Here is a 24178-nt window from a genome sequence, read left to right on the forward strand (position 1 = left end):
TGGGAGAAATATTTGCAATATATTTGATATAAGACACATACGGAATGCATAAAGTCTTACATTTTAATAAAAATTAAAAAAATCAATAAAAATAGGAAAAAGATTTGAATGAATATTTCATAAAAGAATGTATACAATTAGTTATTAAGACCATGAAAAGGAATACAACATTATTAGTTATCACGGAAATGCAAATTAAAATTGCAATCTGATGTCACTGCACAGGACTGAATTTTTTTAAAAACTAACAATAACAAAGGTGAAGGAAAGTATGGAATAACTGGAATTTTCATCCTTTGCTGGCGGCAATGTAAAATGATCCAAGTAAGGAAAAAAGTTTGGTACTTACTTATACTGTTAAATATATACTTACCATGTGACTCTCCATTTCCATTTCAGGTATTTATCAATTAGTAATGAAAACGTGTGGTAACAGAAAAATGTATAGACAAACTTTCATCACAGTTCCATTCATAATAATCTCAAACTAAAAAACCCTAATATCATCAATTAGGTAAATGAATAAATTTTGGTTAATTTGCGAATGTGATACCATTCAGCAATAAAAACATGAGTGATGGATGCATGTAATGGCATGGGTGAATCTCAAAAATTATGCTGAGTCCCAGAAACCAGATACAACGTAGTACATATTGTTTACTTCCATAAAATCAATAATGACAGTAGATAAGAGTTTTTCCTGGGGATTTTTGCAGCAAAGAGATGTGAGAGAACTTTTTGGGTGATGCAAATATTCACTCTTTATCTATTATATTGGTGTGTATATTTTTCAAACTAATCAAGTTGTGCTCTCAAAATCAGTGCATTTTATTGAAAAAAATTATACTGTAATGAAGTTTACTTATATAAAGGCACCTATATAAATATCTTATGCATGACTTTGAGAAACAAAGGGATATTCTTTTTTTATATATAAAATCATATAAATAAACTAGAAAAATTTGAAGATTCAATAGATGAATAGTGAAAGGTCATGTAGAAGAAAGGAATTCAGGATGATGAAATATAAATCAAGAACAAAGTTAAAAAATATTCAAGTTGTTTTTATTCAAGATGTTTATTAATCAAACTACTACAAATTAAAATAATTAAATGATTTTGGTTTTTAATAGCGAAAGACTGAAAATTATTATAATAGTGCTAGAAAGGTTTTGGTATTGGTTCACTGTTGGCAAGAGCATGAATTAGTAGCACTGTGTGAAAAGCAAACTGTAAATATATATTATGGACCTTAAGATTGCCTTACTTTCCTCCATTAATTACTAGTCCTATAGCTAGTAAATGGGAAAGTCTGAATTTGAATCTAGGTCTCCTGATTTCCTGCATGTCTCCAAAGGTCAGAATTCTACAACATTTGAAGTGAAAAGTATTCAAATTAAAAAATAAAAACTGGCATATGTAGCAAGAATTATTGTTTAGTTAACATAAACAGGTAGTTTTTAAACTTGAAAATAAATTTACTGTTCCACCCAAGACAATGTGGCAGTTACAAAGACTGAGTAAACAAAAACAAATTTACATATTGTTTAGCAAAATACCTGACAGTGCCAGAGACCTGCATAGGTATAAATGGACGCTAAGTACAAACAACTAACAGGATTTACCTGTAATGAGAGCATCAGGACGGGACTGCTCTTTTCTCCACGCAGGAACAAAAACTGTAACATCTCTGTGGCCTCTTTCCAAAAACCAATCCACTGCCAATTTTATTCCTCGGCAGGAAAATACTTCTTTGTTTCCATGGCTGAAAGATTATTTTTAGAACACTTAAAGCACAAAAAACATACATTTAATTTAATTCAAATTTATAAACCGAAATGATCACATAATTACAATAGTAATAGGAGATTTCAAATTTAAGATGCAGTTGACTAGCTCAGAGAAACAATAAGATAACTTAGGAGTTGAAAATCTCTGAGAAAAAAATAAGAAAATCGGGATGATTATTGCACAGAGAATAAAGAAAAGTGAGTGTTCAAATGTCAAGTTGAAAAGGTTAACTAGTCAGACAGATACATTTTCTTTTTGACCAGGAAGGATGGGAAAAAAGAAAGGGGCCTCAAGCACAGCAAAAATAATTTCAGTGAAATGTAAAAATAAAGTCCCATAGAAAAAAATCAATGAAAACAGTGGAATGGAATACTTAGGAGTTTCTAAAAACTTCCTTCTCGAGAATTCTTATGAATATAACTCAATATAATGATTAAGTAATACACAAAATTTATGAAGTGACCCATGTAAAACAATGCACACAAATGCACTGAAAGGAAAAATACATGCACAATGCTAAATCTCATAAAAAACGCTTTCCATGTCCTTCAATGAAAAGACACCTGGTTTGTTTAACACTGTTGTGTTGGACAAGGATTAATGATGACAAAAGGGCATTCAAAACTGGATTAGCAGTTTTAGTGCATAAAAGAAAATGTCCAACTAAGAGTGTAGTCATTCAACAAATATTTATCTAACACCAGGCTCTGCTTGTACACTTTCACCTAATATTGAAAAAAAAATTAATGTTTTTAAAGAAAATCTCCTGCTTTGAAAGTAATAATTATTCTTTTACAGTTTTAGCTCTGAAAGTGCCACTTATTATCTATAATGGAGATACATATTCTTTACTTCTTATAGCTAAGGAGTTCTTATGCGTATGTCTCAAAAGAAGAGCTGAATGAAATAGGTAGGTAAATGCTTTGTTAACTTTTAGCACAAATCCAACATTTGAGATATTAATATATTGTTCTAGTGGTCCCCTAGGAAGCACTGAAACCATTCTAAATATGATTGATCATTTAAGGACAAAACAGAAATAGACTACCTTGTTTTAAAGATAATGGAAGGCTATAAATGCAAACCACAGGGACTGTTTATGGTTCCATGCACCTATCCTAATGGTTTGAGGCAAGATTAGAGGTGAACTCAGATGTACTAGAATTTTCAGAGAAAGAGATAAGGGACGGAGTGTCCAGCGGTCCTCTTAAAGGGCCCATACATGCACTTACTCACTCATGGACTCACTGTGGCAGCAGCTAGAAAGGCACCAGGGACAAACAGGGTGGGGTGGGGGAATAAATTGTCTGGCTTCAGGGCAAGGGCTAGAGAGGTAGCTTTCTCTCAGATGGAAGTGCTGGCAGTTTCCGTTCCTTTGTTGAGCCCTCCCTCTCCTGGCCTGAACACATAGGCGGGTACCACATTTGAGTCTCCATCAACCTGGCTAAAACCATTCGCCCTGCCCTGGTGATCCCCTGAGACCTTGCCCTACCTACTTTTTGGGCCCACCCAAGCCATTTTCAGAGGCTTTTACATACAAATAATCTGTCTTAGCTCATACTGTGGACTTTCCTAAAATCTCAAACAAGCAGCATCTGGCCTCAATGTGTCCCATACTTCTTGGTAAGTGGCCCCAAGCCTGGTACTAGCAGCAGCCAGCCTCAGTTCATAGCTTAGCCTCTCCCAGGCACCTCCAAGCCCAGGACAAGTGGCAACCATTTGCAAACCACTTTGTAGCTCATTCCACGTGGTCTTGTGCAGGGCATTGGCAGTAGGTGACCTTGGCCTGCACCAGAGCCCCTTCTAAGAGGTCCAAGAACCAACATACCTGGTGGCCAACTTCAGATTACTCCAGAGCACCACTCGATCACCTGCACAAATGACACACCCAAAGGGCAGTCTTGGCAGGTGCCAGAGATCTGCTAAAGTGAATTTCTGCTCTGTAGAGTGAGCCCCTGACAACAGCTTCTCCATTGTAGTCATGGCCAGTCAACACAATGAATCAGCTCGAAGGTCAGTCCCTTCCACTGATGTGCCAATAGCAATCAAGGATCAACTACAACAGGATGGCACACACAACCCACACAAGAGACATAACAGGAGCACATAGCTCAGGTGACCAGGGAGACTGTGCCACTGGAATCCACAGGGCATCTACTACATAAGGCCATTGCCATGACAGGGACACACGGTAGCTGTATCTATTACATAGCAGCAAACACAGGGAGGCAGCCAAAATTGAGAGACAAAGAAGCAAAAAATAGAACAAAGATCCAGAAAGAGAACTAAACAAAATAGAGGCATGCAATCTACCAAATGCAGAGTTCAAAAAACTGGCTATACAGATGCTCAATGATCTCAGTGAGAACTTCAACAGAGTGATAGGAAACATAACAATGAAGATAGAAAAAAAAAAAAGAACCAGTCTGAAATGAAAAATATAATAACTTAAATAAAGAATATATTAAATGGAATCAATAGTAGAATAGGTGAAGCGGAGAAATGAATCAGCAATTTGGAGGACAAGGTAGCCAAAAACACACAATCAGAAGAGAAACAAGAAAAGAGAATCCAAAAAATGAAAGTTTAAGAGGCTTCTGGAAAAACATCAAATTTAACAACATTCACATCACAGGGGAAGGAGAAGAGAGAGAACGAAAAATTGAAAACCTATTTGAAGAAATAATGATGGAAAACTTCCCTAAGCAGGTGAAGGAAATAGACACATAAGCCTAGGAAGCTCAGAGAGTCCCCAAAAAGATGACCCCAAAGAGACCCACACCAAGACACATCACAATTAAAATGCCAAAAGACACAGAGAGAACCTTAAAAGTAGCAAGAGAAAAGCAGGTAGTTACCTATAAGGAGCTCCCATAAGACTGTCAGCTGATTTATCAACAAAAACTCTGTGGGCCAGAAGGGACTAGCACAAAATATTCAGTGATGAAAAACAAGCACTTACAACCAAGATTACTTGACCCAGCAAAGCTTGGTCAAATATTGAAGGACAGATAAAGAGCTTCCTGACAAGAAAATGCTAAAGCAGTTCATCAACATCAAACCAATATTACACGAATTTAAGGGACTTCTTAAAGAAAAAGAAAAGATAAAAGTATGGATAATAAAATGGCAATAACCATATATCTATCAACAATTACTTTAAATGTATTAAATGCTCCAATCAAAAGATGTAGGGTGGCTGAATGGATAAGGAAACAAGACCCTTACATATGCTGCCTACAAGAGACTCACTTCAGATTGAAAGACATACATAGACTGAAAGTAGAGATGGAAAAAGATGTTTCATGAAAATGGAAACAAGCAAACAAAAAGCTAGGGTAGCAATATTTATACCAGACACTAGACTTTAAAAACAAAGGCTATAACAAGAGACAAAGGAGGACCCAGTAATCCCACCTCTAGGTATTTATCTGAAGAAACCCAGGACACTAATTTAAAAAGCCATACGCATCCACATGTTTACTGCAGCGTATTTATAAGAACTAAGATATGGAAGCAATCTAAATGTCTATCAATAGATGAATTAAGAAGAAGTGGTACATATATACATGGAATATTACTCAGCCATAAAGAGGAATGAAATCCTGCCATCTGCAAAAACATTGATGGACCTAGAAGGTATGCTATGTGAAATAACTAGTACAGAGAAATAAAATACCATATGATTTAATTTGTTCTCTACTTTTTGAATCTAAAACACAAAACAGAAATAAACTCATAGATACAGAGAACACTTTCATAATTGCCAGATGGTACAGGAGAGGTGAAAAGGGGAAGGGATTAAGAAGTACAAATTGGCAGTTACAAAATAGTCATGGGCATTTAAAATATAGCATAGGGGATATACTCGATAATATTGTAATAACAATGTATGGTGCCAGATGGGTTTTATCGGGTGATCACTTTGTTAAGTTATATAAATGTCTAATCACTATGTTTTAAACCTGAAACTAATATATTATTGTATGTCAACTATAGCTGAAAAATGAAATTAAAAAAAGAGATCTGTATCATACTGGTAATATTCTTTTGCAATGTTAGTAGATTAAAGATAGAAGGTTCTAGTTCAAAAATTAGTGTTGCTATTCACCAGCAAACCAATTAAAATTTTAATTTAAAAAAGAATCCCATTTGTAACAGTGACAAAAACTAAACAAATCTAAAGATAAACAATATGCAGGAGATTTATAGAGAAAATAGAAACGAAAACCCTTTATTAAAGGGCATAAGAGAAGACCCAAGGAAAAGGAACAATATACCATTTTCATGGATGATAAGACACAATTTATCAAGATAGTGATTCTCAAATCAATCTACAGTGCACTGTAATTCTAATAAAGATCCTCAAAGAGTTTTTATGAAACTTGAGAAGCTGATCCTAAAATTAATATGGAAAGACAAAAGGTCAAGAATAGTTAAATAATTTTGAAGAACAAAAGCAGAAAAACTTCTCCACTGGGTAGCAATACTTAGAATAAAAATACAGAAATAATCAGTGTTATATTGGTACAGGCAAAGATAAAAATAAATAGGAAATATGTAACAGAAAAGTGAGCCTAAGGCGATATACATGTGTGTATATAAATGATAAAAGTGACATTACAAATGAATGAAGAAAAGAGACTATTCAACAGATAGTACTAGGACAATTGGTTATTTATATGAAAAAATAAAATTATATTTTTACCTCATCCCATACATAAAAATAAATTAATAGATCAAAGATTTAGATATGGAAAGAAATCCTGAAAAACTTGGAAGAAATTATAGCAGACACTCACAGCGGAATAGGAAAACACTACTTAATGAAGAAGACATGCAACCACAAGCTTTATCAAGGAAAAGTCTGGTTCATTGGGGTATACAAAAATTCTTTATGCAAAAGATTCCGCACAAAACAAAAATGCCATAGGCTGGTATTTGCAATATACAGGACCATCCAGAAGGCTAGTACTGAGAATATATAACATACTCCCATATATCGAGAAGGGTAACCAGCTTTGTTTTTCAAAGGCAAAAAATGTGAACAGGAAATTCGCAGAAGAGGAAATCTAAATGACCAACAAATGTGAAAAGATCTCAATAGTGAAGAAATGCAAATTAAAGCCAAAAGGAGACACCACTTCACACTTATCAGACTGTAAAAAATAAAGTCTGCAAACACCAGATGTTGCAAAGATGTGTGAAAGTAGGAATTCATACATTACAGTTGGGAATGTGAATTGGAATAACCATTCAGGAGAGCAATCTGGCAATTATTTATAAAGTTTAAGGCGTCTTTTCTTAAAACATAGTATTGCATATCTAGGTATAGTAAAACCCCACAATAACTTGAAATCAGATTTAATGCAGTTAGCAGTTGGCTTTCATCGACTCAGCCTTAGATCTCACATGGGGACAGGTTAACGTCTTATCTTCTATGGGTAGAGAAAGGCAGATAAGTGGGGATGCGCAGGGTGAGTCCCTGAGTCTCCAGGGCTTTCCCAGCCAATCTTCCCCTCATCAAGCCCCTGCAACACCTGCTGTTGTCTTGGAAGTCCCTGCTGGCCAAGGTCTAGAATCATCCCCAGTAGTAAGCCTGATAAAAAATTATGAAAAACAGGATATCAAAGTAAGCACAATGTTCCTACTAGTGCAAAAGAACCATCTGATGAGTTTAATAAAAAAGCAGGGTGATGTTTAAGAACTGTAGCTTTAATTTCATATAAACAGAGATGAAAATTCATTATACTTCTAGAGCCACTTATGGGCCATATCTGCATGCATTCAGGGTTTTTTTTTTCCCCCTCACTAATAAAAATAGTTAATTCTATATTTATGAATTGGCATACTCCTTTGGGCCTCAATTTTTTATTTTAATAATTTGGTAATGAGGATGGTATAACTCAAGTGAGTCCTGTGCTAGGTGAATTTGTTGGAAGAGTTGGGCCACTTTTAATTAGGTAAGAAACTCAGAAAATTTCCTAAAAAGTGATCCTTCAATCACTTTGCCTCAGCGGGATTGGGTTCTCAGGGAAAATTCCAAAGCCTTACTGCAAATTTTGAGTTACTGTTAAGCAAAATGGGTAATATATGCTCAAAGGTTGCATGTGATTCACCACTGGCTTTAACGGTAGAAAAATACAAGAAGCCAACAGGTCTCTTTCTTAAAAGGCTCATTTTACTCTGTCATATTTGAAATAGATATTCTAATAAAAGTCTTGCTTTGCAATGGACAGAAGAAGAATCATTGGTAGTAGATAAACTGGAATGTTAACAGAGATTTTTAGAAAAAAACCATAGTTGAAGTAAAAAGATTATTGATGTCTCTGGATCTCAGGAAATAAGAATGAACTGAACAGCCATAAAGAAAGACTTAAGAAACTGAAAGTTCTCTTCTCTGTTGTTGTTCCCGTTCTTCCCTTCACCCTTCTTTGTACAGTCTGGACCATAGAAGGAGCTGATGACTTCTTGGATGGATGGGTCCCGGTGGCTTTAGGATCTTGGGATAACTTCCCTTTGGCAGAAAGATAACTGCCAGACTTATCTGAATGTCCTCATATGGATTAAACCAAGACTCCAATGACACCCAATATACAAAACACCTAGGGAAGCAGAAATGATTAACAGGAAAGAACAGAGAGTCTGAAAGTTTGGATAAAAGACATCAAGTTGGTGAATGGTTGCCTTCATAACTTGAAAGAAAGGGAAACAGAGAGTCAGGCTACTAACCAGTAAAATGAGACGGAAGCCACAGTGCCATTCAAACCAACTTACTTTCATCTCAATGAGGGACATCGACTCTATTCCTTTGGAGCTTAAGGGCCTCAAATGCCTTATAGAAGCTATCCAGGAGTGCTGGGTGGCTCAGATGTGGTAAGAGTGCATACGCTCTCGTTCCTAGTCTATATCACCCATCTTAAGAGTTATTTTCCAGGGCTTTGGAAAGATCTGCGAAAATGCACTGAGATGCTCTGCAGTGTGTTTTCAGTCCACAGCCCTATGCAGGAGGATGGATATTGGCTACTGCATGGAGCGCTACCTCTCGACTCTCCTGGACTAATGGAACAGGCATAATGTAGGCAAATGATCACTGCTTCCCAAGGGAGTACCATGGCCTCAGGCACCTCCTCCCATTCGGCTGCTCCTCATGCCTTAGGACACCTATTGTGAGGCACTGCTGATGGCAGTCCTTGAAACCTTTCTGCAGGCAACCTGGGAGAAGTTGCAGTGCTGCTGCTTTGAGTCCCCTATTCGTTTCCATCAGTGTTCACTGAGGCACTTCCTAATTTAACAGGGATGGATGCAGGGGCAGATAAGAACAGACCCTTAATCCTTCTCAGTTTTGTGGTAGCTCTCCTGCTGGAATTCAAGCACAAGTGAGAAAAGGTATCTGGATGGCAAGGGCAGACAGTTTCTCACATCTTGGCAATCAGTTTTGGGGAAAAAATGGAGAAAGGTGAAGACAAAAACAAGAGTCAAGACTGAAGTGTTACCTGTCCAGTTAGAATTATTCACAAAGGGAGCTAACCCTTTTCTGGAAACACCAACAAATAAGACAAGACTCTAATGAAAAGTCAATGTCACTATTGTAAGAAGCCAAGACATTGGAAAGAGGAATGATGAAAGAGATTGAGCAAGAGCAAGAGATGCAACGTAACTATGAAGCTTTACAACCTCCATTGGGAGACTCTTCTCCCCAGGAAATCATACAGGAAATAACTAGCAAATGATGCAAAACAACATAATTGGAGAACCTCAAAGCTGGGATTGGGGAAACCTTACATCTGTATTTCTTTTTCCTGCCTTAATCTTTCTCTTCAATTGTATAAAACCTGGAGCCATGTATTCTGTAATTTCTACTGACCTTTCTTGTATTTCCTGAACCAGGAAAACATACAAGTTATGTGATCTCTGGACAACCTTTCTCCTCATGTTCTTAAGCAAATCCGTCCTCTGTTAGAGGAATATGCCACTCTTCTTAATGCTGTCAATTTGCTGGGAAGAGACCTGCTGTATAAACTAAGGGCTACCACATTCTGTTGTCCAGGTAGTGTTTTTGAAGCTCCTGGGAGACAAGACACCTGAGTCAGGGAATATGTGCTTATCCATACCGATAGTAAATATGTGGAGGGGGTCCGCTATGCTACGGGCCAAATTTTGAAGAAGAGAGGCTTTCTAACATCAGTGGCAACTAATGTACCAATGGGAAACTAATACTGATTTATTAGATTCACTGCAACTTTCCCGAAAGATTTCTGTAATTCATTGTAGAGCTTATACCAGATAACAAGATGAAATTAATTTGCAGACCAAGCTGTGAAAAGAGCTACTAAGGTTTGGACTGGGGTAACTAAAGCACCATTACTTCTATTACTTTTTCCTTTTCTGTTTTGCCTTTTTAGTGTGTTTCTTTTCTTTCTTTCTTTTTTGAAGCCCCATTACTTCTATCAGGGACTCCCATTCACATTTTTAGACATATGCAACTTCCTACGAATTATGAACTAGAAAGTGGAAATCAAGGGAAGTTAAATGAATACAGACTATCTTGACAAACATATTCTTCATAATGACGAAGAATTTTCATTCAAAAGGCTAATTAGCTCTCTGTTCTGTTTCTGTAAATATGCTTGTTGCACGGCTATACTCAAAATTGACTAGACTCACCTTCCCTTTTGTTTGATCTAAGCAACAAATGTAACTGTTTGTTCCCCCTAGCAATTCATGTGCTTTGTAACACTTTCTAATTGTCAGTAATCCATAGCAACTCCCCCCCTAACACAATGAAACTACCTGCAACTATAGCAACTCCTGCTGCTCTATAACGGTCTGAGGACAAATTAACCAATCAGCTTATGACAAAAAGGGTCTATAAAAGGAATGTTGTAACTGAGCTTGGGGGCCGGATCTTCAGAGTGCTAGCTCCTTTGGGACTGCCGTAATAAACCTGAGTTCTCCAACTCTCTGAGTGCTGCTTGGTTTCTCACCAGTCTAATTTTGGATCTTTTCTGAAACAATAAGACTTATGCTATCATAACTTGTTTTAATCCCTTCAGCTTTTCACCCAACTAATATCATAATTTTCATTAGTCCATAAAGTTACCGTACATATCCAATAGGTTTATCTTTATTTCATAAATACTACTGTGTAACTAATTTGAAAAGCACATAAATTCTACTTTTCTGTCTTCAACTGAAGGGTAATTCTGTAAGCAGTCAAAATAATATGATATTTGCCACATCTCATGACAACACCAAATATACTTCCCACTGGAGAGTTGAAGTACACTTGTTTATTAATGTGCCATTAAAATAGCCACCAATGGTTAACAGATCATAACAATGTATTTTGTAATGCAGAGAAAAATTTAGGGAACAACATATTTTAATGTAATCTGCTTCAATATGAAACCTAGAGGAGCGGGACAATGGGCCAAGCAGTTCATTTGCCACATCTAGGAAATGTACATTCACATATTATACTTTCTGAAGTAAAATACATGTCATTAACTATGTTAACCACAGGATAAGAAGGGTTATTTTAGAATTATAACTGTTATCATTCAGTGGTAGACATGAGTAATTGAAAAAATGGAAAAACTTAAAAAGGGAATGAAGTAATCTATTAAAGGGGACGGCCTCTTTATTTTTCATGGCATTAGAAAAAAGAGAGAACAAAGATGTCACTCTTCAATTATCTTATTTCCTCAAATCTGATTTTGCTATAGTTTGAGTATTTGATTGGAATTAACATATTACTTATAATGTTATACAGAACCTTGGAAACCATAGGTTTATATTCTAAAATTTATGTAACAAGTATATTATTTATATAATCAAGGGAAATCTATTCTTAAAAAGGAAGTCTTTCCAAAATTTATCTAAAATCTAATTATAAAAAAAATACCTGGAATGGCATATTCAGTACTACTACCAATTATTATAATAGTATTAGTAGTACTATTACTTATACTAATGCCACTAAGTAGAGATTGCTTTTGATGAGCAGGCCAAGGCAGTGAAAATAACAGTCTCTGGAATCAGATATGAGTTTAAGCATTCTCTTTACTACTTTCCTGTGTGATCTTGGCCAAGTAACTTATTCTTAATTTAAATTTTCTCATATTTAAAATGGAGATAATCCCACCTATATTCTAGGGCTGTAAGAATTGAACAAGATCAAATCCATGAAGCACCTAGCAGATTGCCTGAACACAGAAGGTTTGAACAAATATTAGTTCCTTTACTTTCTCACATCTCTTTAGTTCTAATTTTTAGAAAATGGAAAAAAAAAAAAAGCTTGCTTTGGAATGCAAATAAAAACCAAAACATAAATCTTAATTTCACCACTAATAGTAAATTGTGATTTTTTTAGAGCAATATGTTTGCTTTGTGCAGATCACTAAACAGTTTGTTTTTAAAAGAACCAAAAAGAGATCAAGGTAATCACGGGACTTGAAAACACAATTACTTTAGTTAATAATCTTCTAGATAACATCCTTTATTTAAATAAACTTGAGCTATACCTTTGCTATACCCTCGACTGGAAGATTCAAGTATGATTATAAAACTTCTATGACTTTAATAGGTCATTACATCAAGCTACCCTGTGACAAAGACTCAAGTTATCAGTGTTTGTCAGTGATGCACTACAAGTAAAAATAAGGGTAAAAAGTATCCTTGTAAATTAGAAAACCATATGTGAATCTTTAGTACTGAAGTCCTTCAAGTTTAGATATAGTTAGCTTAATTATGTTACAGAAAGTCAGGGTACACTGAACATTAATCACAGAATAACACTAATATAATATTTAAAATATTAAATACTAAATTATTAATATACCCCAGTGCTCATCAAATATTTGATGATTTTATTTTTTTCTCAATTTTTAGGCATGACAATACATAAACAATGTTGGACACATGAAAATAAATTTTAATTTTAAAGAACTCTTTAAAATGCCTTTAAGATCTTCCTTAATACATTTTCAATGTTTGATTGTTAAAAAGAAATTCTCTTACATCTATTTTATGTTCCTTAAGCAGGGAGAAAGGTGTGTAGCTGGATATCATCTTCGATATGGAAATAAGAGTATTTACTTCCTATTATTGTTGTCTAATTTTCATATTTTATTTGAGAACCTATTAATTCCATGTGCTGACTCATGGGTATCTAGAATTTTTTCCTTCACACTACTGAAGCCTCACAATGATTGACTGATGCTTATTTTGTCACTCTTCTAGCTACTCAACTTTACTATCTGATTTCTTTCCCAACACACTAAGATCACTTTGAAACTAAACCTAATTGTCATAATGCTAAGTACTGAACATTCCCACCAGAGAGCTCAATCCAGGCCCCCTTGTCACAGATCACTGAATCAGTGTTTATCAAGTTGTGTTCCAAACAGAAATTCCATAGTGTAGCTCAGAGGCCCTTCTAGGGAGGAAGCAGGGAAAGGGATTTTTCAGTGGGAAACACAGCCTATTTATGTTCCCCAATTCAAACAGAACTCTGCTTTTGTTCGTTTTAAACATTGGGTTTCCATGTAAGATTGGCAGGATTGTACTGCTTTAAAGAAAAGTCTGAAAAATCACTGATTTAGGACAATGAAAATATTCGACACTCAAATTACAATAGAAGTCTTAATATAAAATAGATTACTATTAGCCTCCAGTTGTTTATGGGCATAGCAGTGTGGCAAAGAGCGAGTTTTCAGAATGGGAAAAGGTAAGGAGAAAGATTTCTTTGACTTATAAGGTCCATAATTTGAAGCCAAAGTTAATAATAGTAAGTACATCTAGCTAACCCAGATCTAAGGGGGTAATTAGTCCAAAGATGCTGAAGAGAACATATCTGTTAAGTAGATGTGAAAATGTCTTCGATAATCACAGAAGTAGAAAACATCGACTCCAATCACTTTTCCCTATTTCTGATAATTCAGTAACTTTTCTCATTTCTTATCATCGCTAACACTAATTAGGTGAACTGCAATTAACTTTATTCATACGTAATAGGACTCTGCTAAAGAAATTATTCGCTAGTCTTGGATTATAATAAGAGAAAAATCCAGTATGAGGCTAAGTTTGGAAAATATTAAACAACAGAGGTTATTTTACTGAAGAATTCTCAAGGCCATATGTACACTTCATACTTCTATGATTTTTAAGGCCCTCTTTACTTCATTAAAAAGTTGTTTGCATCCAAATTGATCTCCTACCTCCTATAATCCACTTTAAATATCACTGCCAGATTATTGGATAAGGCATAACTCTACTCTTGACATTCTCTTCCTCAAAAATCTTCAATTACCTTTGAAGTCAAATATAACTAGGTATGAATTGTGTTTTGCTTTGGGCAAATAATTTAAACCCTGCAAGTCTCATTTGCTTATAAATGCAAGATAATACTGCTTCCATCTGAAGTTTATTTTGAGGATGAGTTGGTCCTTTGCACACCCTGTGTAGAAGTACTTGTTATCACCTACTAAAGCACTGGTTCTCAAATTTTGTTATGCATCATTATTAGCAGGGATATTTGTTACAAAAGGGGATGCTTGGGCTATATCTTCATCTGGACTTGCTAGGTCTGGGGTATGGACTTCATAGATCTCTAGAACTATACTGTCTTGCATGTGGCTATTGAGAGGGCAAGTATGGCTAGTCTGAATTTACATGTATGGTAAGTGTAAGATGTCCAATTTGAAGACTTAATATGAAAGGAATAATGCAAAATATCTCATTAATAATTTTTTGGTTACATATTGAAATGATAGTTTGGCTATATTAAGCTAAACAAAATATATTATCCACATTAATTTTGCCTTTTTCTTTTAACTTTTTAATTTAGGAAATTTAAAATGACATATGTGCCACACATTATATTATTCATTGAATAGCACTGCTCTACAATGTGGATTTTAAACAAGTTCCCCAGATGACCAAAATATATTATCCACATTAACTTTACCTTTTTCTTTTAACTTTTTAATGTAGGTACCAGAAAATTTAAAATGACATATGTGCCACACATTATATTATTCATTGAATAGCACTGCTCTACAATGTGGATTTTAAACAAGTTCCCCAAATTCTGTGGTAAGTACCTTCAGATCACATTTTGAGAAATAATATATGAAATTCTAAGCTCTCTGAAAGAACTGAAGGCTTTAGGTATCTTTATATTCTTATAGTGCGTTGAATATTGTACACAGTTAACTCTATAATACTAATTGAATTTAAATGCACTTTAAACTTCAAGTCATCAAAATACATAAAAAATACTTCATTAGAAATTGTGTCTTTTTTCTCCTTAGTTCCTAAATAATTATTTTTGAATTATAGTTCTTAAATGAAACAAAAATGTCAAACTACATCTTCGATTTATTCTCAAATGTTAAAAACAGTTTATTTTCTAAAAGAAGTATGGTTTTCCCCTATGGTTATCTGACTTCATGTAGAAACACGCTTTTATTTGACTAAATTCCAAAATTGTTGAATATTATTATACTCAAGTACTTCATTTAAAACTAGTGGCTAACATGAAATCAGGAACATATGCTAACTTTTATACCATAGTAATATAGCCGGATTGGTGAAAAAAAGACATATCTGGCGAAAGGGAGTGGGTCTCTATTTAGCGACAAATGGGGTGAGAATGCCTGACTGCCCTGGAAATAGAGAGACAAAAAACTAAAAGACAAAATTAGAAACATGTAAGTTAAAGTTAGGATGCAGAATAATCTAGACTTTAACCACTCTTAGAAGAGAAACAGTCACAAAATTATAAATATCTTTTAAAGACTCGTAATAGTCACTGAAGATCTTCCCACTTACCTCATTGCCACATTGCTGCCATCGATTACTATTGGTCTCAGATTTTCTCCATCATCTGTTACAATCTCTTGCATTGGAGATTCAGACCGCTGAGATTCAAAGGAAGACATTTCCCGCATTATACTGTTGTATTATACCTCATAAAACATTTGTTTGGCCTCACTTTTATTTCCGAGTTTGATAAGTTGTCTCAAAATATCAGTGAATAAAGCATTGGTATCAAGTTTGTTTAGCACAAGCTGAACCTGTTCTTCACAATAACCTAACTTAAGTGCAAACTCTAGTTTTGTTTGGTATTCTTGCACTACATCCGTGAGTTTCTTCACTTCCTTGGATGTAGTCTGAGACTCTTTGGGTTTAAAGTCTTGCAAAATTTCACTGTGTTTGACCCTGTGAGGCTCTAAATAGGGAGACCTACGTAGCTGTCTGTGAGTCTTGGTTAATAAGCATGACTCTACTGCAATGCCACTGAATTGTTCTGATTCATTATCAGAATTTGTGCTTTCTTCAGAGTCACCAGAGCTCACATTCTCTTCAGACACCTCTTGTTCTTCCTTCCCGGAATTAACTTTATCCATTGTTGGTTTTTCTACCATTGGCCAAAGTTCAGATGTACTTAAATGTGGGTCAGTGCTTTCCACATAAAGGTGGCCTAGGTCATGCCCCGGCTGATCCTTCAAGCCCATGTAGCTGTTACATGCACCTGACTCCACTTTGCTGCTGTTTGTTCTGTATTCCTGAACACAAAGCAGCACCTTGTATTCCTAGAGAAAAATGGAAAATATTTAGAATTTCATATTTACTATTTCATTTGTTTTAATAAACAAGTTGGAAAGAAGAACCAAACTACTGATTACCTACTTGGTGTTTGTCTACATCCTCATCCCTCCCTCACCACCCTTGCCAAGATAGTACTGTGCTGTTTTTCAGATGAAATTAGGAACTGGAAAGGTCATGTAATCCCTCCAAGGTGACAAAGTAAATAAATAGCAGAACTGGACTTTTTTATCCAGTTTTGTCTGACTCCAAAACCCATACTCTTCCCACTGTATCATGCTGCTTCTCATTCTTGATGGAAGCGATTTCTCCACTGTTAAAAAGGCCTATGTTTCTAGACTGACACATAGAACATGATCAAAAAGCATGTTTTCGATATGCTATGACAGGTTACGTACATTTTCTCTAAAAGAATTCATAAAAATGTGTAAGTATCCTTTTAAAGAGGAAGCCATGTAGAATGGAAGGAAAAATAAATTAAACTATCATTAATTTGGGTTAAGTCTAACAATCTAAAGACACTTCAAAAATAATTTTGGTACTGAGATCAAAGAGCACATATGCAACAATAGCCAACTAGGATTTAAATAATTACAAAGTGAATTATATTTCTTTTAAGAAATGAATAGTTTTGCCTTAATAATCTTTATTTTGTGAATATGAAATATGGTAACAGAATGCAATTTTTAATGTTACACTACCTTTATTGCCAGGGATACTACTGTCTATTTCTTTCCAGGGGATGGGGAAATGTTTTCTTATTGTATGCGCATTTATAGAAAGTAGAGATGAAACACTTCATATAAAATTAGCAGCAATAATTAGGTACACTGAATAATGTTATCTTAATTTCTTGAATTTTATGGCAGAAAATATTTCTATATTATGTCAAATAATTAATGAACCATTATCTGCATTTGGGTAAAAAGTCATTTTTTCTCCTATTTTCCCCTTACAGGAATGTTTTTACTCTTTAAAATGCTTTTGCTGTTTTCTATTCCCTTAAAATCTATTGGGAATAACTTCTTTCTCTACCAGAAACAGGTCAGCAATATATTATTTTCTCTTGTACTTTATTTTAAGGACTATATTCACACTGGTAGTTTACTTATTAAGGCAATTCCATTACTAATAATATTAGTAAGCCAGTGGTAGATGAACTTGAGACTGTCATAAAACACCTATTTAAATATCCTAAAAAAGAAAACTGGAAAAACATATTCTAAAGCTCTTCGGCATCTTATTTACACTAGAAAAGAGGTATTCTATAATTGTTAAGAGAAAATGCTTAGTGGTTTTCTAAATGACACATTTGAATGCATACATGGTAAGCCTATTAGACAGTGAAATATTTCCACACAATGAAATAAATTATATTAATTATGGTAAATAATAGAGAATAGAATATGGAAATCTTTAGCTTGATACAAGACACTTAAAATTCCTTCAGGGTAGAACTACACACTTCTTGCAGGAGTTTCTTCAGGTTTTATCCCTTAAGACATAACTTTAATCACTGTTCTACTAATGTAGTATTCATTAGTGTTTTTAAAAAATCCATCAAACTCTTCTGGCTCCTGATTGCACAACTCATAAAAAGTAATATTCCTTAGGTGGGCTCTATATACATCTGCTCCATTATTAAGCTGTATCCATTTCAATTATTTCTATTAATATGGATATGCATGAGCCCAATTATTTAGAATTAAAGAGATTTTGAAAACAAATCTTCATACTCGGTGATTTATTAACTATTGAAATATACTGACAACAAAACACAAGTAACAAATCATAACGGCCTCTTAATAAAGGGATACAGTTAAAAGGAAAATCTGCACTGTGGCCTTCACAAAGCTCCCACCAAAAGTATCTTAAACAAGAAAAACCTATTGGAAGCTGGGCTGCCTGGCAACCAGAAGCTTGTTGCTAAGTTGTACTCTTTTAACATGCCATCATGGATGCTAGCACAGTGAAAGAATAATTTGGTATGAACAAAAGCCTATTAAAGCGACTGGGACTTAAGTGCCTCTGGTTTACCCTCTGAGAACAATGCAGCTGCCGAACCAATCTGGAAGCTCCAACATCTGACTGCAGGAAGCGTATTTAATGGGCAGCGTTTTTGATCTCCCCTGAAGTTTGGGTTTTCCATAAGTGTGCTATTGTGAGATCATTCGAGATAGTAACTCACAGACCAAATCTCTGAATTGAACTAGGAAATATTATTTTAATATTGAGCTGTGATGTTTTTCTTTTGGACAATTTCAAATAAGATAAATACTTTATGAAAAATAGAGCCAGTGCGGAAAATGAGAATGAAATGTTATGTTTAAAGCATAAGTGAAATTGTTAATTCTCTCATTTTTCAAAGAAACAAAACCAAATACCGTAAGTTTTTAAACTGAAAATTATCCACCCTAAAAAGGCATTTAAATCTTTTTATATCACCTTCAGTCAAGTATAAAAAAAGTATGGATGACACTGTGTTAGTCTGCTATAAGTTATTATATGGCTATAATCATAAAATAGAGAGAAAAATAGGATTATTTGTTGTTTGCTTTTTATGTTAGGCCAGATAAAACTCTTCTCTACATGAATGTATTTAGTGACTTGCACACAACTTCACCTTCTGATAATTCATAAAATTTATATAGACTATTTAAACAAAAAAGTCTGAAGTAATTGGACTAACATGATTTTTAATACTAAGGATAAATATAAGCTTGATTTAGTCTACTTAAAAAATTAACATCTAATTTTGTGGCAAAGTAATTTTTTTTCAAAGATTCTGGTTTAACTTTTTTTCATACTGACAGGCTTCTCTTAATCTCCCAGATTTCACTGGTTGCCTTAGAGAAAGTTATTCAATGTCATTTATTACTAAACAAGCAATTAAATATTTTTAGATCCTGTAAATCAATAGACTAAATATGACATAGTGCAAATAAAGGCAAATGAGTTCAATGACCAGGCCTATAAATTGCATATATCTTCTCCACTACATAATACAAATTTGAAGAAAATGATTTGTATTGACCCAAATGGTAAAGATTTGGTTTTTTGAAAACTTTAGTCTCTAAAATACTTCCTTAACCACATGTAATTAAGAAATGATTGTCTTAACTTAATATGGCACTTAAAAAAAAAAAGAATTTGGCAGTATCTTAAAATCAACCAAAAAAATTAAATGCTGAGATTTAAAAACTCATAAAATATTTTCATATGCTGCAGTACTTGTTAATAAATGTGTAAAACTTATAAGAAATTATAAGATATCTTAGGACAAAGAATGATATCTTTTGTTCAATGCCTTAAAAAAGATCGATATAATTTTGAAAAATAAAAGATAACAAAGACACTAATTACATCACAAAATTTATGATTACATATATAGTAGTAAATTTTTCTCTTTAATTTTGAAATAGACTTTTAAGTTTTGTAATTACTCAATTGCAAGTGCATATAAACCATCATTAAATTAATCAGCTATTAGCTAATAAGGGTAATTTCCCTCATTTCACGTAGAAGCAGCATAGACAAAGTTTCACAGACAAAGTAGATAAGAGTTTATACTGATAGTTATTAAAAACTCCAAAAAATATGACTTTTTAATCTTTATATCAGGAATTCATTATAACTGACCTTAATGTACTATATACATATTATATTCATGAACACAAAAATAACCAGCAAAAATATAATAGTCTGAAAAAAGGTTTCTACACATATAAAACTGCAGATTCTCTCCAGATAGTGTATAAAACTAAAACAATTGTCCTTACTAAAGGCCTAATACATTAAAAATCAAATAATACCGTTCATTGAAAAAGAACTAAATTTTCATGCTAATTTTATAGATGATGATGAAGTGATTAATTGTTTTAATTGCTAAAAAGAAACTTTACATTAGCAGGTTAAGGACATAATGGTTATTTACTAGAAATTTGTTGCATACACAGAAATTCCAAAAATTTGTTGCATACATACAAATTCCCTGTTTAGTGAGATTTTCTGAAAGTTCTCATTAGATGACTTGGGTAATCCTTCTCAGATCCAGTAAAAATAATTTTTTTATATTCTAAAGAACCTCATATTAATCAGGAATATTAGACCATAAACTTGTTAAATCAATTTATTTGTTTGCAATGTAAAGTTACAATGCCATAAAGTGGGTTCTGGTTGTTACCCAAATGGTAATACTAAGAGAACAATGAAAATAATGAATATGTAATAAATACCTACTGCTGTAGTTTGTGTGTTTAATCACCATTGTATTTCAGTGAGTGCTGTTGTCTGCATCCCTCTAGCTAACAAAGGAAGATGTCCTTTTGAACAGATTGGTTAATGCTCTAGGGCAACAGATGTCTACTGGAACTGCAGGAGACCAGCAACTGTGGCCTGCCCATCTTCTGAAAACTTTCAATAGACTTATGCATATGTTCACACAATAGGGCATGTGGTAGAAATGAAAACCTCTTTGTAACCCTCAATGCTCTTTCTCTCCCTCTCAACTGACAGACAAAAGTCTTTGTCTCCTTTCCCCACTGTAGAACTCCTGAAAACAACAGTTCTTGAAATTATATCTTCAATCTAATATCTGAAATGAGTACAAGGAAAGGAAAAGGTGGAAGAGAAAAAATTTGAAACTATACATGAGTACTGAAACTGCTGACAAAGCAACTGAATGCTTAATTATCATTGTTTCAAAAAAGCTATTAGAAACATCTATCTAAATCAATCCATCTTCCCAAGCTAGGTTTTTAAGACAATGGAAAAATCCATCAGATCTTACTATCATTTCATGTGTCTGACAGTGACACCTTAAGAAGCATAAGAATGTGACAAGATAAAATCTAAATTCATTGTTCATCTAAATATCAGAACACGTTATAACTTATCTTTAAGTACCAATGATTACATGCCATGCCTGATGCCCTACAAATGCTCATGAAGCTGTAATTATAAAACTCCAGAATTTCAAAATGTAAAAAATCTGCTTCACAGACATATTTTACAGAAAGAATTTAATTATCTGGCATTTTGGCACCATGTAATAAGTTGTAGGCTTTTGTTTGAGGTGCTTCCTATTTTATACAGAGTTCAAACTAATACTTTAAATATTTACAAAAATTTAACTTTCAAGGCACAGATACTCACGTTAGCAGGAAAATGCAAAGATACGGGTTTCTGCAGCAGCTTCAGCAGTAACTCCTTAACACAATTTTAGCTGCAGACTTCCAGGCAGGCAAGAACAATGAATGGTTGAACAGATGGAATGGCAATGTCTTTGCTTAACCTATTACTGAGTGGCATAACAGCCAATCGTAGGACAGAAAACTCACAATTAGTTGGCCAGGCAGATGCAAGCCAACCTCAGCACCCTGCGTCCAGGTTTTGAAGATAAGCAAGTTGATGTCATTCTTGGGGTCTGCCCCGGGGCAGCATGTGTATTAACGAGGGGTGTGCGGCAACAATAGGCCATACAAAGCTGACTAGTAGGCAGCTGCTCTTTGAGAACAGAGTCCTTAGGGAGCAGGCTGCCAATGTGCGGCAACAATAGGCCATACAAAGCTGACTAGTAGGCAGCTGCTCTTTGAGAACAGAGTCATTAGGGAGCAGGCTGCCAACAAGAAACACCTGGCCTGGGCAGACTTCAGCGTTTCCTCCTTGTTTTTAATGCATGAAACAAAGAAACCAATTATACTTTAAAGTAGTAAAAGTTGCATGTTTCCCAAAAGTTGAGGCTATCCTCTAGTCTATTAGCTTATTGTTTTGAGAAATAAAGAAAATGAAATGTGTCAAAGTAGTAACTAATGACTGTAGCAATCCCTTTTCTTTCATAAATGAGTTACTGGTGAGACAGAAGGTATAATAAAACTATTTCCCTGGAAACACTGAGAAATATAAAATATTTGTAAGTTAATTTGTTGCAATACAACAAAATGGAAAAACAGAGAGATGATGAAAGACTGCCAAAGGAAAAGATTTAATACCTTACAAACAAAATTTATTTTAAAAAGTTCGCTGAAAGTTTAGTGTAGTAAGGTAAAATGAGTTTGGTCCAATGACTCATCTAAACTGTACATTTACACACAACTAACTTCAACCTACAATCATCAGAATAGCCATCTTATGTATGTCAAATAGTGGTGTAAAATTCTTTTATGATGCATACTAGTTAATCATGTAATTAAATAAAATCAAAATCTTTATTATTTGTACTTCATAAAATTGATAAGATGTAATACTTAAATTCCAGTTCAAGAACTACTTGACTTTATAAAGAAGAAATATTGTGGTATTTTTCAAGGAGATAAAGTATACAAAAATCAGCCATCTCAGTGAGGAAGCTTGTTATCCCTGATGTATTATGAGTTCCAGACTGCAGTATTTATAATGCTATGGAATACTTGCTATTGAGGGATGCCTAAGTTATATCTTGAGTGGCCTCTGATTATGAAAAATATTCAATCAAATTTAAACATCATCAGATGTTGTGAGACTATTTCCCTACTAAAGAAAGAGAAAATATAGAGCAGTCCTATGTAAGTGATGAAGTACACACACACATATCTTTTCATTCTAGAGCAAATCAAGTGTAAAGGGAAAAAGCTGCTCTTAAAATACAATTTTATAATTTAGGCTAATTGATCCAGAGCCTAGGCTTTTCTATTATAGAATCATGAACTCTAAAGATACGGAATTTGGTTAGAGTACCCCAAACAATCTAAATCCATCTCTCTCTTCACAAACACAGAGGCTATTCGCAATTAAGGTCATTTGTGAATACTTGGAAAAACATAATATAGTTGGGACTCTTAGCCAGGTCCTTATTGTGCCCAAATGTAAATGAGCTCTTCTCTATTTAAAACATAAGAGGAAGATGTACTCTACACAGAAAAAAATTTCCAGTCATCTCACAAAAAGCATTCCTTATGCCTACTAAAAGCCTAATAATTCTTGTTTCCAGTAAAAATTAAGTATAATATTGTAGATCAATTTTTCGATATTTTTCCTCAAAAGAGCTTCATATGTTATCAAAGGATGTCATTTCAAAAATGTAAGAAAATTTAAAAATCTGTGAAAATATTTTTAACTAAATGTAATTATTACGTTCTAATGTCAAACCAATTTCTAAAGCAAGAACTATTTTTTTCTACTGAAGGTTACTGTAATGTTTCTACAATAGTTAAGCCTATAGTCTAATTTCATAAGTCCATCAAAGATAAAGAATCTCTAATATTATGCAGTTTATAATACTGCAAATTATAAAATGAATTACACAGAATTCAAATTTTGTCTTGGGTAGGCATATGAACACTATGGAATTAATAAAGTTAAAGAATTAATCTTTTTTTTTCTTTTTTTGTTGGTATGGTGGTACTACTTTTTGAAATTTCATGAGTAAAAGGTATTAACCCTGAAATAAGTAAGAAAGATAAATCAAGGCCACTAGTATGGTTTAGTAAATGGACTTCTGATAAAACTGAATTTGATTAAATAAGATAAAAATGAAAAATATATATTCATACAAAGCAGTTATGACTAAAATCTAAAAAAATCTTAAGCTATGCACTAACTAGAGATCAATATTTATGGCCAATATTTATAAATTCATATTAACATCCTTTTCTTTTGTACATCAAAAAGAAACTCTTTAACATGACTATACCGCCTTCTTTCCCTTGGGTTCTCTTCTATTTATCCCTTGCTACTGTAGCTACTACTTTATAGCTTAATTCAGTAGGAGGAATCTTCTAATTCCTGCCACTATGAA

The 24178-nt window shown here is 34.0% G+C and overlaps 1 protein-coding gene across 5 annotated transcripts in view; it reads right to left on the reverse strand.

The window, feature by feature from the left end:
* The window catches only part of LOC102886519 (probable ribonuclease ZC3H12C), a 64098-nt gene that overhangs the window by 24103 nt on the left and 15817 nt on the right, over positions 1-24178 (reverse strand). For 2 of the 5 annotated variants that reach the window (XM_025051867.1, XM_025051866.1), the window contains exons 2-4: positions 16331-16391; positions 15628-15716; positions 1626-1765 (exon numbers count right to left, since the gene is read on the reverse strand). In XM_025051867.1, the coding sequence (XP_024907635.1) occupies positions 1626-1765; positions 15628-15716; positions 16331-16391 (290 nt within the window). Of the gene's footprint in view, positions 1-1625; positions 1766-15627; positions 16392-24178 lie in introns of all 5 variants that reach the window. The other 3 variants (XR_003048525.1, XR_003048526.1, XM_025051868.1) reach the window with 2 other exon arrangements.

The sequence above is a fragment of the Pteropus alecto genome, unplaced genomic scaffold (genome assembly GCF_000325575.1).
Source record: "Pteropus alecto unplaced genomic scaffold, ASM32557v1 scaffold188, whole genome shotgun sequence".
Classification (NCBI taxonomy): domain Eukaryota; kingdom Metazoa; phylum Chordata; class Mammalia; order Chiroptera; family Pteropodidae; genus Pteropus; species Pteropus alecto.